At 49.4% G+C, this 14,489-nt stretch overlaps 1 protein-coding gene across 2 annotated transcripts in view; it reads right to left on the minus strand.

Annotated features, from left to right (window-relative positions):
- Positions 1-12,836, minus strand: part of DISP2 (dispatched RND transporter family member 2) — a 320,137-nt gene extending 307,301 nt beyond the window's left edge. For both annotated transcript variants that reach the window (XM_085626880.1, XM_085626881.1), the window contains exon 1: positions 12,669-12,836. In XM_085626880.1, coding sequence (XP_085483006.1) covers positions 12,669-12,739 — 71 coding nt within the window. In that variant the 5' untranslated portion in view covers positions 12,740-12,836. The remainder of the gene's footprint in view (positions 1-12,668) is intronic.
- Between the last annotated feature and the right edge of the window lie 1,653 nt (positions 12,837-14,489).

The raw sequence follows: 14,489 nt of genomic DNA on the forward strand, positions 1-14,489 counted from the left end.
TGTGACTGGCTATTTAGCAGTAAAATATAGCAATGTTTGGTTTTTAGAGGAGTTATGACAAAGTTTGGCCCCGGTGCCACTGCACCTGCTGCAGCATTCAAATCATGACTGTAAGGTGACTGCACTTGTGACTGCCTGTTTATTAGTAAAACATATTGCAATATATGGAGTTTAGAGGGGTTCCTGGAGTTTTGGGTCCTGGTGTCACTGCACCTGCTGCACCATTTAAATCATAATCCTAGAGCCTGCAAAGTAATTGCACTTGTGGCTGCTTATTTAGTAGTTGAATATAGCAATATTTTATGTTTAGAGGAGTTCTAACAACTTTTGGTACTGTGCCACTGCACCTGCAGCACCATTGAAATCATGGCCCTAGTTCCTGCATGGTAACTTCACTTGTGAGTGCTTATTTAGTAGGTCAATATACCATATTTGGTGTTTAGAGGAGTTCTAACAACTTTTGGCACTGTGCCAATGCACCTGCAGCACAATTGAAATCATGGCCCTAGTGCCTGCTAGATAACTGCACTTGTGACTGCCTGTTTAGTAGTAAACTTTAGCAATATTCTGCGTTTAGTGAGGGCCCTAGAGCTTTTGACCCCAGTGCCACTGTACCTACTGTACCATTCAAATCAAACCCCTTTTAACTGCAAGATAACTGCAATTGTGTCTGCTGGCATTGTAGTAAAATATAGCAATATTAGGCATTTATTGGAGTTCTGACAACTTTTGGGCCAGGTGCCACTGCACCTGCCGCAACATTCAAATCATGACCCTGTTGTCTGCTCAATTCAATATATATCTCCAATGAGATCCACATAAAATAAACACACAATTATTACATAATAAGCATATTAAGATGCAAACTCAATTCCTTTCCACAGTAGATAGGATAGAGTACAAAGACAGGCAATATAGTAAAATTCTAGGGAAATCGCTTCAGGAATTCATTGAGAAACAGAATTTAATACTATATGGCAACAGCAGTATAAGAATCAAGTTAGTCCATCATAGAAGTATCGAGACCCTTCATAGCCAGTTCTGAGTCCTCCCTTACGCAGAAAAGTAAAATGCCTACAAGCTTAAGAATGCAAACAATGGCTCCAAATGAGCAAAAGAGTAGGTAAGAATATTCATTATTATGGCAGAAAACAAATTACAATACCATAGTTAAATCCTTTACCACAACAAATAGATCGAGTTAAATACATATGCAATTTGTAAATATTGAAATACTATGTGATAGCAGCTTCAAAATGATTTCAATTTTAACCCCTTCCATGCTCATGACGGAACGATTCCGTCATGAGCATCGGTTGAGCTGTGCTCATGACGGAACCGTTCCGTCATGGCCCCGCCCGCGCTCGAACCCTTCAGCACCGCGGGGGAATCCGCGCAGCGCTGAAGGGGTTAAATAAAGGGCATCACGTAGCAGCAGGAGGTTGTAGAAAGAAAATGATTCTAAGGAAGAAACTAACACATTTATAACCAACAATTCATTTTCCCTTCGCAATAATGGTGAAAAGCAAGGTAAATGCTCTTGTCACTGCCTGTTTAGTAGTAAAATATAGCAAGTTTAGAAGTTTAGTGGGGTCCCTAGAGCTTTTGGTCCTGATGTCACTGCACCTGCTGTACCATTGAAATCATGACCCTGTTGTTTGCAAAGTGACAGCACATGTGATTGCCTGTTCAGTTTAAGACTTTAGCAATAATCTGGGTTTAGTGGGGTTCTTGGAGCTTTTGGCCCTGGTGCACCTGCTGCACCATTCATTCAAATCAAGACCCTTTTAACTGCAAGGTAACTGCAAATGTGACTGCCTGTTTAGTAGGCAAATATGGCAATATAATGTGTTTAGAGAAGTTCTGACAACTTTTAGGCCCGGTGCCACTGCAACTGCTGCACTACTAAAATCATGACCCTCTTGACTGCAAAGTAACTGCACTTGTGGCTCCCTGTTTAGTAGTAAAATAAAGCATCGCTCTTGTATATTAATTTTATTTTTTAACATGCACAGTTTATCACAACATTTAGAATTTGATCATAATGACCAAATAGATTAAGTTGAAAAAAAATCAATCCAACAATGCCTAAAAAGTGCTAAGAAAGGTACTGAGCCATGAATAGGAAATGCCACAAATGTGCTAAAGCTAAAGCATCTGCCTTTCACAACTAAGTAATAAAAAGCAAGCATTTCAGCATATTGTTAGAAGTTGTCTGCCTTTTCTGTGGGAATAGATCTTATCTTGACAATGAATGGGACTTAAACAGTGGGAACGGCTTCAGTAGAAGTATCCTAAATGCATACAGCAAGGGGAAGTTAACAAAAAAAAAGTTCAACACAAAATCGAATGAACACAATAATTCGGCACTGGGATTTCACAAGCACAAGTCAAGTGCTGTGCAGGCGAAACCTAAATATGTGATAGAAGTATATGGGTAAAGGCTTCTTAACACGTGAACAAGACATCAGTGATGACTCATGCATTTTATAAACATTTTGAATGTATTCTTATAATGTTCATGCGTTTTCAGGTTGGATGCTTTTTATAAATAACTGTTATACTTTTATATGAATTTCTTTGTACACATTATAAATTGGAAACATTCATTTTTAAAAATCACAGGGCTAGTGCGGTACTAGCCCCATTTTGTCCTGACGTAGGCTTATGAGGCATGCACTGTCTGGGTTTAAACAGCTCTGAGCCTCACTCTGACACAGCCCAAGTGGACTAAACCACTAGTGGGCAGAGCATCACGGCAAATACTGTGCCACCCAAACACCCCCACCTGACCTCCGCTGACAAGGGCATGCACCAAAACCAAGTGGGAAAGCAGCAGCAGGGGCTATGCGAATCAACGGTCTGGCAGGGCCGACGGCTCATTCCTAAAGCAGTACTAGCGTTTTTAATGGACGTGCTTTTTGCAAATAGTTTTGAGGTGGATATTTTTCACAGTGTATGAAGACCAAGGCCGGAAGGGCTGGGTCCAATCATGATTGAGAGGCGGCTGACAGTGCACCAGGCCCTCTGGATTTGGTGGACCCCTCCTACCTATGGCCTGTGGCCACTAGCAGGGTGGACCACATTTAAAAATTAGTGCAATTTTGATCTTGTAAAGACATGGGAGAGGATGTGGCCTAACGGCCAGAGTTACTGACTTTGGAGCTGGGGAACCAGGTTTGAGCATCGGCGTTGGCTCCACATCCTCTGATTCTGGGTAAATCTCTTCATCTCCCCGTGCCTACTAAAAAAAAAGAATGTGTCCTTGTGTAACATAACTGATGCTCATGTAAAGTGCTCCAATACCTTCGGGTCGAGTTTGCACTATATAAAACTGCAACAACAACAAAAAAGGTGTATATGTGTTTTGCAAGCTATGCGGACTGCGCCGTGCATTTGTGCTTGCTTCAAACAATGTTTGTAGTAAGTGTAGAGAAATAAAACATTCACCAGACTATATAGCATACCCACAAACAGCCCAAAATGCTTTGAACACACTGTCTGACTAGCCCTACAGCACTAGCGCTGGTGTCCAAAGCTCTGTGGCCGGCGAACTTAAACGTACCCTACCAGAGACTCGCTCCCTTTTATCTCACTCTTCCCGGGTCCTGCTTTCTCCATTTGTGAAGGGGTTGCCCTTTTTCTCTTCTTTCTGATCTGTGAGTTTTCCCTCTCTTGTCCTCAGTAAATAATCTGATGAGGAAAAATATGTGCCAGTCCCCAGGGCTTTAAGTGGGATGAAAAAACTGGAGGTTCTTTTAAAGAGGCGTGGCTGATGTAATTAAGGACCTAGCTTAAAAACACGTAAGAAAAAAATCTGTGCTTAGCATAGTGTGCTGCCCGACTGGTTGCTTCCAGATATATAATACAACAAGTAACATTAAACCTACAACAAGCCAGGACTATTGGATTTGTCAATGGTTGTTAGTAACATAACATAAATAAGTAGTAACTATGGCTTCTTTTTTATTTAATATTGAACATGCTGCAGTTTGCATGGGAGAGGATGGCGCGTAACGGCTAAAGCGGCTGAATTTGGAGCTGAAGAAGTAGGTTTGAGTTTCCCCTTGCCTACCAAAATTGCTCATGTAAAGCGTGTGCAATATAGAACTGCAAAAACAAAAAGTTCCATCAGAAGCAGTGAACTGCTGCAGAGTTAAGATGTTGTTTCCTCCCTGGTGGTGAAGGGAAAAATAGAGAGCCCGATAGAGACCCGTCTTAGCACCTGCTTTTTAGAGCTGCCAGTGCTGAGCACCGACAGGACGCGGCCGACTTAAACCCCACGTGGTTTCCAAAAATAAGCACTAGTTGCCCCCTCCGGAAACCACCTGCCCAAGTTAAAGACTAACTCTAGAGGTCCTCATGTGCTGTAACTTAAAATGAGGGGAAGGGTACATAGCAAGGAATGGGCCTTTACAGGAGTAAATAGAAGGGCTAAAGGGATCAGTGTCAGACTAGGGCTTTGGGGGGGGGGGGCAACCGGCCAACGGGAGGTGGATTTTTGGGCCGGTGGTGCAGCCCAGAGCCCAATTGGGCTTGTTGGGCTAGATTTGGGCTGGGGGGATATGTATACGGCCATTTTAGGTCACCAGCCACCATTTCGGTGGGGTGACACGGCAGCCAGCCTGGGGGATAGATAGGACGAGAAAATGTTGTCATCGTTGTCTACCTTGGCGTCGCCCCCTGGTGATGTTCAGGTTTCCTGCTCCCTCAGCGCTTTGTTTGCCAGTCTCCGCTGCTAGGGGTGAACCGGGCTCTTCATGCACCGATTTTTGGCATTCTCAGATCATGAATTTTGCAAAACTAATCTGCATGAACTGCAGGTTGACGTGATGGAAAAATCTGCTGCACTGCACACGGCACCACGGGCGAGCACCTCCTGCGGTGATCAACTCCCACTGTTGGCCGCGAGTGATTGCGGCTCGCGCCTCTGCCGGTAAGCATCTATTGGTTCTCTGACAGTAACTTCCCTATTCTGCCGTAGAGAATTAATGCGTTCGCACCAAAGTCTTATGTTGTGGGGGAATTTATTTAGTACGTGCTTCTCCTTACGAGGTGCTGAAGCGATGTGCAGACGTGTGGCAAGCTACTCTGTGGAATGCTTGCACCATCGGAGTATCTTCTCTGTTAGCCGTATGGAATTGTGTTTTGATGTGCTGTTTAACGTGGTGGTCATGCCCTTTGTGAGCAGTCTGCCGTGCAGTTTGTGGTGTGAGCTGTTATAAGAGGTGTGGCACGAACTGTCATGCAATCTGTCTAGCAATAGGTCCTGAGGTGATTTTACATTGGTGATGCAGGCGGTTATACAGGTGATCACACATGCTTCCGTGTAGTGGTCACACAGGGATGCCGGTAAGCGTCTATTCCCCCCGGGAGCCTCCTTTCCGTTATTTGGTGCCAGGTGTGGGAGGGTAAAGCGGGGAGAGGCGACAATACCAACTGTATGCGGCCACGACCTCTGCTTTAATTAGTAATGGCGGCTCGTGCTTTGGGTCCCATAGGAGTGAGGGGGGGGGCAAAACGCTTGTGGCCCGGAGTATGTCGCCTGGGTTGCCTAGCTATTCCAAGGGGCATCTAGTACTGCTTCTACCCCATGCCCCTCCCTTCTTACACATTGTGGGGCGGAGGATGGGCTCGGCCGGGGTTGGCAGAGCGGGGGGGACGCGGGGGTATCCATGCTGTCCCTGGAGGCAGGCAGGGGAGGAATGCGCGGGCAAGAGGGGGGAGGCATCGGAGTGGAGGGCTGGGGTGGTGGAGGGTGCGGGGGTTGGGTCGGGTTACGGGATTTCGGGGTGCCGGACGCGGGGTTGGGTGGACTCTCCGGGGGGGCATCCGTCGTTTTCACAGGCTGGGGCGGGTAACAGTTGGGGCTCTGGCGGGGGTACTCAGAGGTGACAGGGACAGACATAGGGACTAAGCCCGGCATGTCAGACTCCAGGTTTACTTTGCAGGGGCGGCAGGCGCGGTACTCGGGAGAGTTTCATGCGGTTCCACCCCACCGAGAGGATGGGCAGGCTACGCCTCGTGCGGGCGGCCGGACCCCAGCGAGGGACTTGCAAGACGGGGTGCGTCGTAGGAGAGATGAACTGTCTCCGGTGTCACGGCATGGTGGGTCGATGCGGCCTCTGGGGCACGGGCACAGTGGTCCATGATAACAACAGGATACAACGGATAGGCTTGCGGTACCGCAGCAGGAGTGTTTGGATATAGGGGAATGAGCTACATGGAGCGGGCTGGAGTCCCTGGGGTCAGCTCATTTGCGGTTGGATAACAGGCTGGGGTCCGTGGTGGACGGCCCATGGCTGTGGGGATCACAGGCTGGAGTCCGCGGAGGATGGCTCATTGCTGTGGGTATCACGGGCTGGAGTCCACGGAGGACGGCCCATTGCTGTGGGGATCACGGGCTGGAGTCCACAGAGGACGGCCCATCGCTGTGGGATCACGGGCTGGAGTCCACGAAGGACGGCCCATGGCTGTTGGGATTGTGTTGATGGGAAGGGGGGGGGTGTGTCACTAATGCTGTGTCTGGTTTTGCAGGGAGGTTAGGACAGATGGCGTGCAGTGATGGATAGAGTGGTGGCCTCTCCCCCTTCACCACTGGTTAGATGGCGGGCGCCAACCTTGGTGCCAGGTAAGGCACAGGCGCACATTCAGGGGGGCGGTGGCCTGCCACGCGAAGGGGAGCAGGGGCGGACCCAGGTAAGGTGTTAAAATTTCAAAGTTGGCTTTTAAGGGGACTGTGAAAGCTGTGCCGTCTCAGGTAAGAACCTGCCTTACATGGGGACGACGACGTCCTTGGGGGGCCGCCTTACGCTGGCCACCACAGAGCTCATCTGAATGGGCGACTACGTGGGTATGCGGCAGGTGCGACATGGGGAGATACCGGTGAAAGGGGGTCCACGGAAGAGGAGGGGGAGCTTGCCAAGATGCCGTGGGTGGCCATGGCATTGAGGATGTGTCGGCTGCCTTCTTTATCTATGGCGGTATATACTGGGATAATATCCCGACAGGCCTGTCGCATTGTTGCAATCCATGGCCGTGTGCCGAGGTGCCCCGGTAACGTGAGGGGGATACATGTGGCCACACTATGATGAGGAGTTCTAGGCGCGGGTAGCTTGGGGCCCGGAAGCTGAGTGGGGGGATAGGTACCGACGGCGCGGTTTGAGAAGATTCTATACACGGCCAATGGGATGCCTCTAGTCTGTCGCCTCCTTTCGGAACTGCCCCACCCGCAGGGGGTGGTGGTACACGGCGAAGGGCACAGGGAGCGGTGGGGAGCATGCTGGGACTCCACTGAAGCACGTGGGCCAGAAAGTACAGCAAGGTCCCAGTACAGTGTTGTAAATTATCTGTATTGAGTTGGTGGTAGGGGCAATAGAAGCCTGCTTGCCGATAGACAAACAACTGCACATGCTGAGGTGGATTGATGGGTTGTGGGCCACACAGGAGGTAGCAGTTCGGGTGGTGTGTGGTAGTACGGGTTCTGCAAGGACGCCACAATTTTGGCTGTAGGGTGGGGGGCGGACGTTCCGTGGGAGGTTGGGGGTGCCATGGGCAGGTTTGACAATGCTCCCTCCTTACTTGCGTTTGTCGGCCGGAACTCAGAGGGGACCTGCGCAGGTGGCGCACCTTTCTGGGGCTTGTCTGCGAAAATCTCATGGCAACGCCGGAGGAATGGGAAGAGGGACGTCACGATCTCGGCAACCGCGGCTGGGGCGGGATGCTTTGGGGGTTACTGGCACGGGAAGGGGGCGCAGGAGAATCGCCGCAACCCTGGAAGGACGGGAAGAAGGGTTTGTTGCCTTTCGGCAATGCGTTACACTGGTGGTGGCCGTGACAGTACGGGCTCGGGAATTGGCACTCGGGAAGGCGATCTTTAGAGTGGACAACGTATCAGTAGTACAGGTGGTGAACAGACAATCCACCTGGGAGGCCCGGGTGCGGAAGTTGCGGGGGTTTTTGTACGAAGAGGTTTGGACCATGATATCTGGTTTCAGGCCAGGCATGGGCCGGGAGTGAACACGGACATTGCGGATGCTTGGTCTCGCTCACCGTGGCAGAGGTTGCATATGCTAGTCACGGAGGTGGACAAGGGCAGGACGCCATATCCTGCGGGATGTGCTATGTCAGGGACAAAGGGTTATACAGTTGGTGTTGGGGTCACTGGCCTCGGCCACACGAAAGCCATATGAGCCGGCTTGGAAGGAACTTCTTGTAGGGGCGCAAGGCGACGAGCAGGGCAATGGAAAAGGGAGGAGCAGGTGGGGCAGTCTATGTTGTCCTTGATTGACAACAGTCGGTCGACTGTATCTATGGCAGGTATGTTGTCAGGCATAACCTTCAGGGGCAAATTACGTTGGAATTAGGTGCTTTCGGTGGGAGAATTGGGCAGGGCTTCATGAAGGTTGGGCGCGTGAAAGGTGAGGCAGCCCCAAGGCGTTTGTCAATAGGGCTGCTGGCGGGCTTTATTGGGTCCTGCAGCAGATTATGCCGGGATGCAGAAGAAGGGGTGTCGTTTGTCACGTTAAGGTCTGAGATGTACTTCGGGGCATTTCAGGTTTCGGAATTGCTGGGTGCGAAAGGGGGGGAGATTGAAGGACGGGGGGGGGGAGTGCGGCTCGAAGGAGCCAAAATAGGCTCCTAGCCAGGTTGGGACTCATTCCTTTTCATATAGGGTGACTACAGACGCAGCGCAACGGGCGAAACAGATGGTACGGACAGTTAACAGGGGCTATGCATGCCTTTTAAACAGGTGTGGGGTGGGTAGAGCTTATGTGTTCAGGACGTTAGAAGTCGGGCTGCGTTATAACATACATTCGGCTGCGGGGCTCTGGGGAAGGGGTAGCATAGTGCTCATTGCTTGGTCTCATATATGTGTCTTTTCAGGTGCGGTGGCGGGGCCTGCTGTGGTGGACTTCTCCATCTGGATGGTGGGACATTCCTTTGTAATATGGGCAGAGCGTTATGAGTTTCAAGGGAAAAGGTTTGATTTTGGGTTTGGTCTTGCTGTTGTTTCATTGTTCCTGGGCACGGTACGGGGGTATGAAGTGGCACAAGTTGTTTCCTACGTTACACAGAATCATTCAAGGTGATATTCGTCCCGATGTTTTGCTTATTCATGTGGGGGGACATGACCTGGGTCGGTGTAAGGCTTGGCACTGTTAAAACGAAAGAAGAGGGATCTCCTGGGGGCCAGGCGGCAGGGGTCAGGTTGTTAGGTATATGGACAGAATTCATATCACAAAGGCACTGGAGGGGGCCAGCAGCACTAGATAAGGCCAGGAGGAGGGTTAACGGGCCTTGGTGACGAGAGGGCATAGGGAGAGTGGAACATCCGGAGTTTAGGTACGCTGCTGTTCATTTCATCGGAAAGTATGGGGGCACACTTGTCACGTTCTGGGCTGGAGTTAGACTGCAAACAAATCAAGGAGGTTGGATAGGGCATTGGACGTACGACGGTATAAAAAAAATAAAGGGGTCCCTAGTTGGGGAGGGGGGGTCAGAAAATTCTGGGGACAGAATTTTCTGAGTGGCATTTCTCCTTAGTAATAGTTGGTAGATCTGTTTACAGTTTAAGTTTATTGGTTGGAAAATGTCACTCCGGGTACACGCAGGAAGGGGAAGTAACATAGGAAGGTGACGTATATAGTTATTTTAGGAAATGATAAGACGTTACACGTTTTATGAGTCAGCAGGGAAGAAAGAGTTGGGGGCTTATAAATGGTTGCGAATGGGGAAACTTTAGGGGTGGGGGTGAGGGGTAAGGCAGGAAGAAAATATTTAGTGAGGTTTCGTTTTGTACGGCACAGGCCAAGGATATTTGTTGTAAGGTGAACCTGTCTTCAATAAAGAGGCCTTTTTCACACTTAACAAGCTGGTTGTGGTCTGTGCTGCAGCCCCCTTTGGCCCAATAGCCTTAACAGGCTATCAGGCAGTTCCTGATGTGCTAGTCAGACAGACCAGTGTGTTGGCCATTTATTTTTAGCAGTTTCTGGGACGGTTTTGCAGCCAGGTGGGCCATAAAACCTTCAAACATTGCGTGCAGCAAACACAAATGCATGCATTTTCCCATACCCATACAGCTGTTATACTAATTCAAAACTGGCCCGGTTTGCAAATGTGGGCCACTTTTTTAGCCATTTGTTTTGCTGATGGCGGCGCTTTTTATTTTGGTGGCTAGGCCTATTTTATTGTCCGATTCCTCCGACTTTGAGTCGACCCGTGGGTGGTATCACTGTTCCTCTTGTGTGTTAAGGAGAGAAGCGGTGCAGGCTACACGGGAAGACCTGCGCCTGTGGAGGATTCCCTCGAATCATCGACTGTCAGGGCTGTGAGAAGAGAGCAATAGAGGCCACATGAATAAAACACACGGCTGGTTCTGGGCCGGATTTAACCCCTCGTGCTCTGGTTTATCTAGCGGTGAAACCTCCTCTGGTACCCGGCCCATGTTTAGAGATCAATGCGCCAGGTGACGTCGGAGGAGCGGCAGAGCCAGCTGTGCTAAAACAGATGGCAGCTGCTGGGAAGGGGGCCAAGTTAAAAGATGAACTGTGTCGCGCAGGGTCATGTGCTACGTGTGTTCTCGTGCGTGGCTGGTCTGGAGTGGGTGGGGGGTAGGAGTGGGCGGGAATTAGGCTCTGTTGATGGATGGTGGTTCTTGTGCATCGACAACACCACGAGCAATTTGGTGAGGTCAGAAGGAATAAATAGGCACGTGGGAAGGATAGAGGCGTGGCGCAGGGGTCCCAACCCTTCAGGTCTGCCCTATTCAGCCTAAGGGCAGTAAATATCTGTGCGAAATGGAGAGCCAGGGGGCCCTCATCGCATTCTGCAGGATGGGGGGGTGGGGGGGTGGGGGGTGGTATCATTTTGTGTTACGCCCTCGGGGATCGCAGGAAGAGAATTAAGTCTACAGGTTCGGAGGGACGACAGACTGGGCGTCTGGAATGCAAGACGTTGGCGAGGAAAGTAAATAGTGGACTGGAACACCTGGGTCCTGTGAGGGTTTGTTCCAGTAATACTAAGCGACTGGTATTTTCTGTTGTCTCGGTCACAGGCAGTAGCGTAGCAAGGGCGCCAGAGGCCTGGTGAGAGAAGGAAAACGCCACTCCAACCGCGGGATTGGTAGTAAAACACAACCACAATAAGGTTCCCGTAGGCCCCTCGTACCGTTGAGCTCCGGTGCAACTGTGCCTGCTGCACAATGAATTGCTACGCTGAAAGTGACGTCACATGAACCATCAGAGCCTGATCCGAACTCTCCAATTCTCAGGGCAACAGTGGGAGGTGTCCGTGCTCACACAGTAGCAGAAGACGTGTGTGGCCGGGCCTTGCACTCCCAGTCACAAGAAAGATGTGCGCCAGTCCGTGCTCCCTAGTCACTGGTGAGGTCTGACCCAGTCCGTGCTCTATCAGCTACCGGAGATGTGTGGTATCGGGTCGTGCTGGTCTGGTCTCAGCTCAGGCGACGTATGGGGCTCATCCGTGCTCTCCCAGGCCTGTTCACGCCGGTAGAGGTGTGAGGCAAGTTCGAGCTCTCCCAGTCACTGGAGAGCTCTGTGGTATGTCCTTGATCGCCCAGTCACTGGAGTAAGTGCTGTCCTAGTCACAGGAGAGTTGTGGGTCCAGTCCGTGGTCATGCCCCTCGTGATGTTGTTGGAACGGGAGAATCCAATGCTGCTGGACATGTGGGAACTTCGTTGGTGCACCGGAAGGGGAATGTGGACCCCCTTGGCGTTGCCCTTTGGAGAGGAAGTACAATCTCCAGTGTCTGTTTTCAGTATATAGAGCGGAGTTGTTGATGTTGTCTCATGAAGGTGAGACGGGGGCCTTAGTCCTGCTTTTCGAGGAAGAGAGTTTCGTTCTGCCGTGCTCTTCTTAAGAAGGGAAGGGGGGCGGGGGTCCCAGGCTTGTCTCTTGGGCGGGAACTGGCTGGTGTGCCCAGGGTTACTTTTGCAAGGAGAGTGACAATTCTGGCTGATTCTTCTGGCTCTTGGAGGGACACGCTGCAGTTTCCGGGGCCGTCTTGCCTGCAGGGTATGACGATTAACCTTAACCTCTAATTTTGCTTCGTGTGTGTGGAATTCCGAGCCCCAAACTGGTTCTTGGCGGAGAGCGGGAAAGAGAACCCTCAGTGTTAACTCTTCGGAGTGCGGGCTGGCCATCAGCCTGTCTTAGTGGAGCGTGGGAGGGGTTCAGTGCTTCCCGTTGCAGATGAGAATGAAGGGCGGCATGTGTTTGCACTGGCGTCTGCGGAGGCACAGCCTTGACGGCGGGGTGGGGAAGGAGGGGGGTTGGAGACTTTCTCTTTGGAAGAAGAGAGACTGCGTGGCCTGTCCACTCTTGTGGGGCGAGCGGTTGTTTACATAGTGGATTCCACAGTCCTATTGGTTTTAGGGGGGAGTGAGGACAGTGTCGCCTTTGCTGTTGACTTCTGGGCAGATAAAGTGACACACGGTCTTCCTTTACTTTTTAAGGTCGACAGTGATGGAGCGTGCAGGCTTATTCTGGGAAAAATAAGGCTGGTGAAAGGGCAGAGCCCATATTATTGATAAGAGAGAGGACTACAGTCTCTGCCCATGGCAGCATAGTTGAAGTTCACCGTCTCGCCCTCTGGACAGAAAACGGGTATCTCTGGGTTGGACATGCGAGAAACCGATAGACCCTACCTTGGTTCTTCCGTCGTCTCCATCTCTTCAACACCGGAGGCTCGCTTGCTGGGGACGGCAAGCCTGTCCATCGGTCGCTTGATTCTTGAACCACAGTGGCGCCTTGGCAGTTCTGCTGGGGCCAGAAGGCGTTGTCGTCGGGCCGGAGGCTGTGCTGGTTTTACTGGAGCTGTCCGCAGGTCTGGTGCTGAAATCTCTTCTTGCTCACATCACCGCGCATGCGCAAACCGAGGCGAGTAGCAACGCAGAACTCTCGCTCTGATCCGAAGGGCGATGAAGAGAGTCCTGCGCAGTTACTATGGTGAAAGGCCGAAAAAGAGAGAGCTGTAGCCAATCAGATTTCCAGTATAGATTATAGCACGCAGTGGGCGGTTTGGGAATCACTCATACCCATTTAATAATTTACCCAGTTACAGGAAGTGACAGTTGAGCGACCAAAGCATTGGCCAATCTCAAGGCTGGAAGAGGAGAGGCAGCGCGGTGGCCTCTTTTGCCTTTCATTTGCTCTGTCTGAGAAGCGTCAATGATGCATTCAGAGGGGCGGGGCAGGTTCTTTGACAAACCAGGAGGAGGACGTATACCAGAGGCGCTCTCATTTTCCAACATTCTGTATTTGAAAATGTGCCATGTGCGGCATCCTGCACTGCAGACTGGGGGTCTCAGAGTACAACGATGCTTAGCGCCAAAGGTTATCTTATTATACAATATAGCAGCATGATGCCTCGGTAATAATGCTAAAATATTGAAATAATGTCGACTAGAGATTGAGATGAGTATTCAGATTGTCAAATATATTTTTACAAGGTGTTTCTCCAATCTCGCCTGACAGGTTTCTGAACAGGAGAAACCTCAACATTCTAAACAGGCTTTATGAGGAAGTTGGATTCCTGGAAGGAGAGAAGAGAGAAATGTGAGGACCAAGGAAATTACATCAATTACAATTGATGACCGGTGGCGGCTAGTGACTTTTGAAAGTGGTGGCATTAATGTTGATAACAAGTTCCACAGAGTGACTCAACAAAGTAAGCAAGACCTATTGACAAAGTGGGTCTGAGTAAATTAAAAATACTAGACAAAATTGTGTAATTTACAGCATATTTTGTTTAAAAACTGTGGTTACAATACATATAAAAAATGATTCCGAAGAGGTACTATGCCAAGTTTCAAGTTTATTTATTTATGAGTACAGAATTCAGAAGAGGTCCACATAAATTACAAAATCATCAACATATAACAAATATTTTGTTTTGCAATAAAACAGAAACGAAAATATTCTTCCCCAATAAGAGATGAGAGACTCCAAAACTGAAACCAACGATCAAAGGGTTTTCAGCTAACAACACAGCAGCATAACATACAGTACCAGATATTAGTGTCCTTCGTCCCATCAGCGCAAGATTTTAGTAAAGAAATAAAATAAGATAGTTTATGTACCATGAAATACCATCAGAAAATAAAGGATAAAATCAGCCACATAAAACAAGTTTCAGCATCTATAGCCCACATATGTGATGCACCTTGATATACATTTAAAACCACTCACAAAAATAAAAAAATTCTTATGAGAGAACATTTCGTTAGGGGTGGTCATAAAGAGATTCTACTACTGCTGAGGCACAGAGGATAGATAGCTGTAAACATATTGGTCTCATCCATTTCTGTCAGAATAATAAGAAGGCTGGACGGATTAATAATACATGATTAACATCTTGGAGACCGTTATTGCACAGATTATAGATCGGTGATGAACCATACCATTTCGCAGTAAAAGATTTAGAGGGAGCATACCCTGCCTCAGTAGTAACCAAAACCGTCACACTC

Source organism: Triturus cristatus, chromosome 9 (genome assembly GCF_964204655.1).
Source record: "Triturus cristatus chromosome 9, aTriCri1.1, whole genome shotgun sequence".
NCBI lineage: Eukaryota > Metazoa > Chordata > Amphibia > Caudata > Salamandridae > Triturus > Triturus cristatus.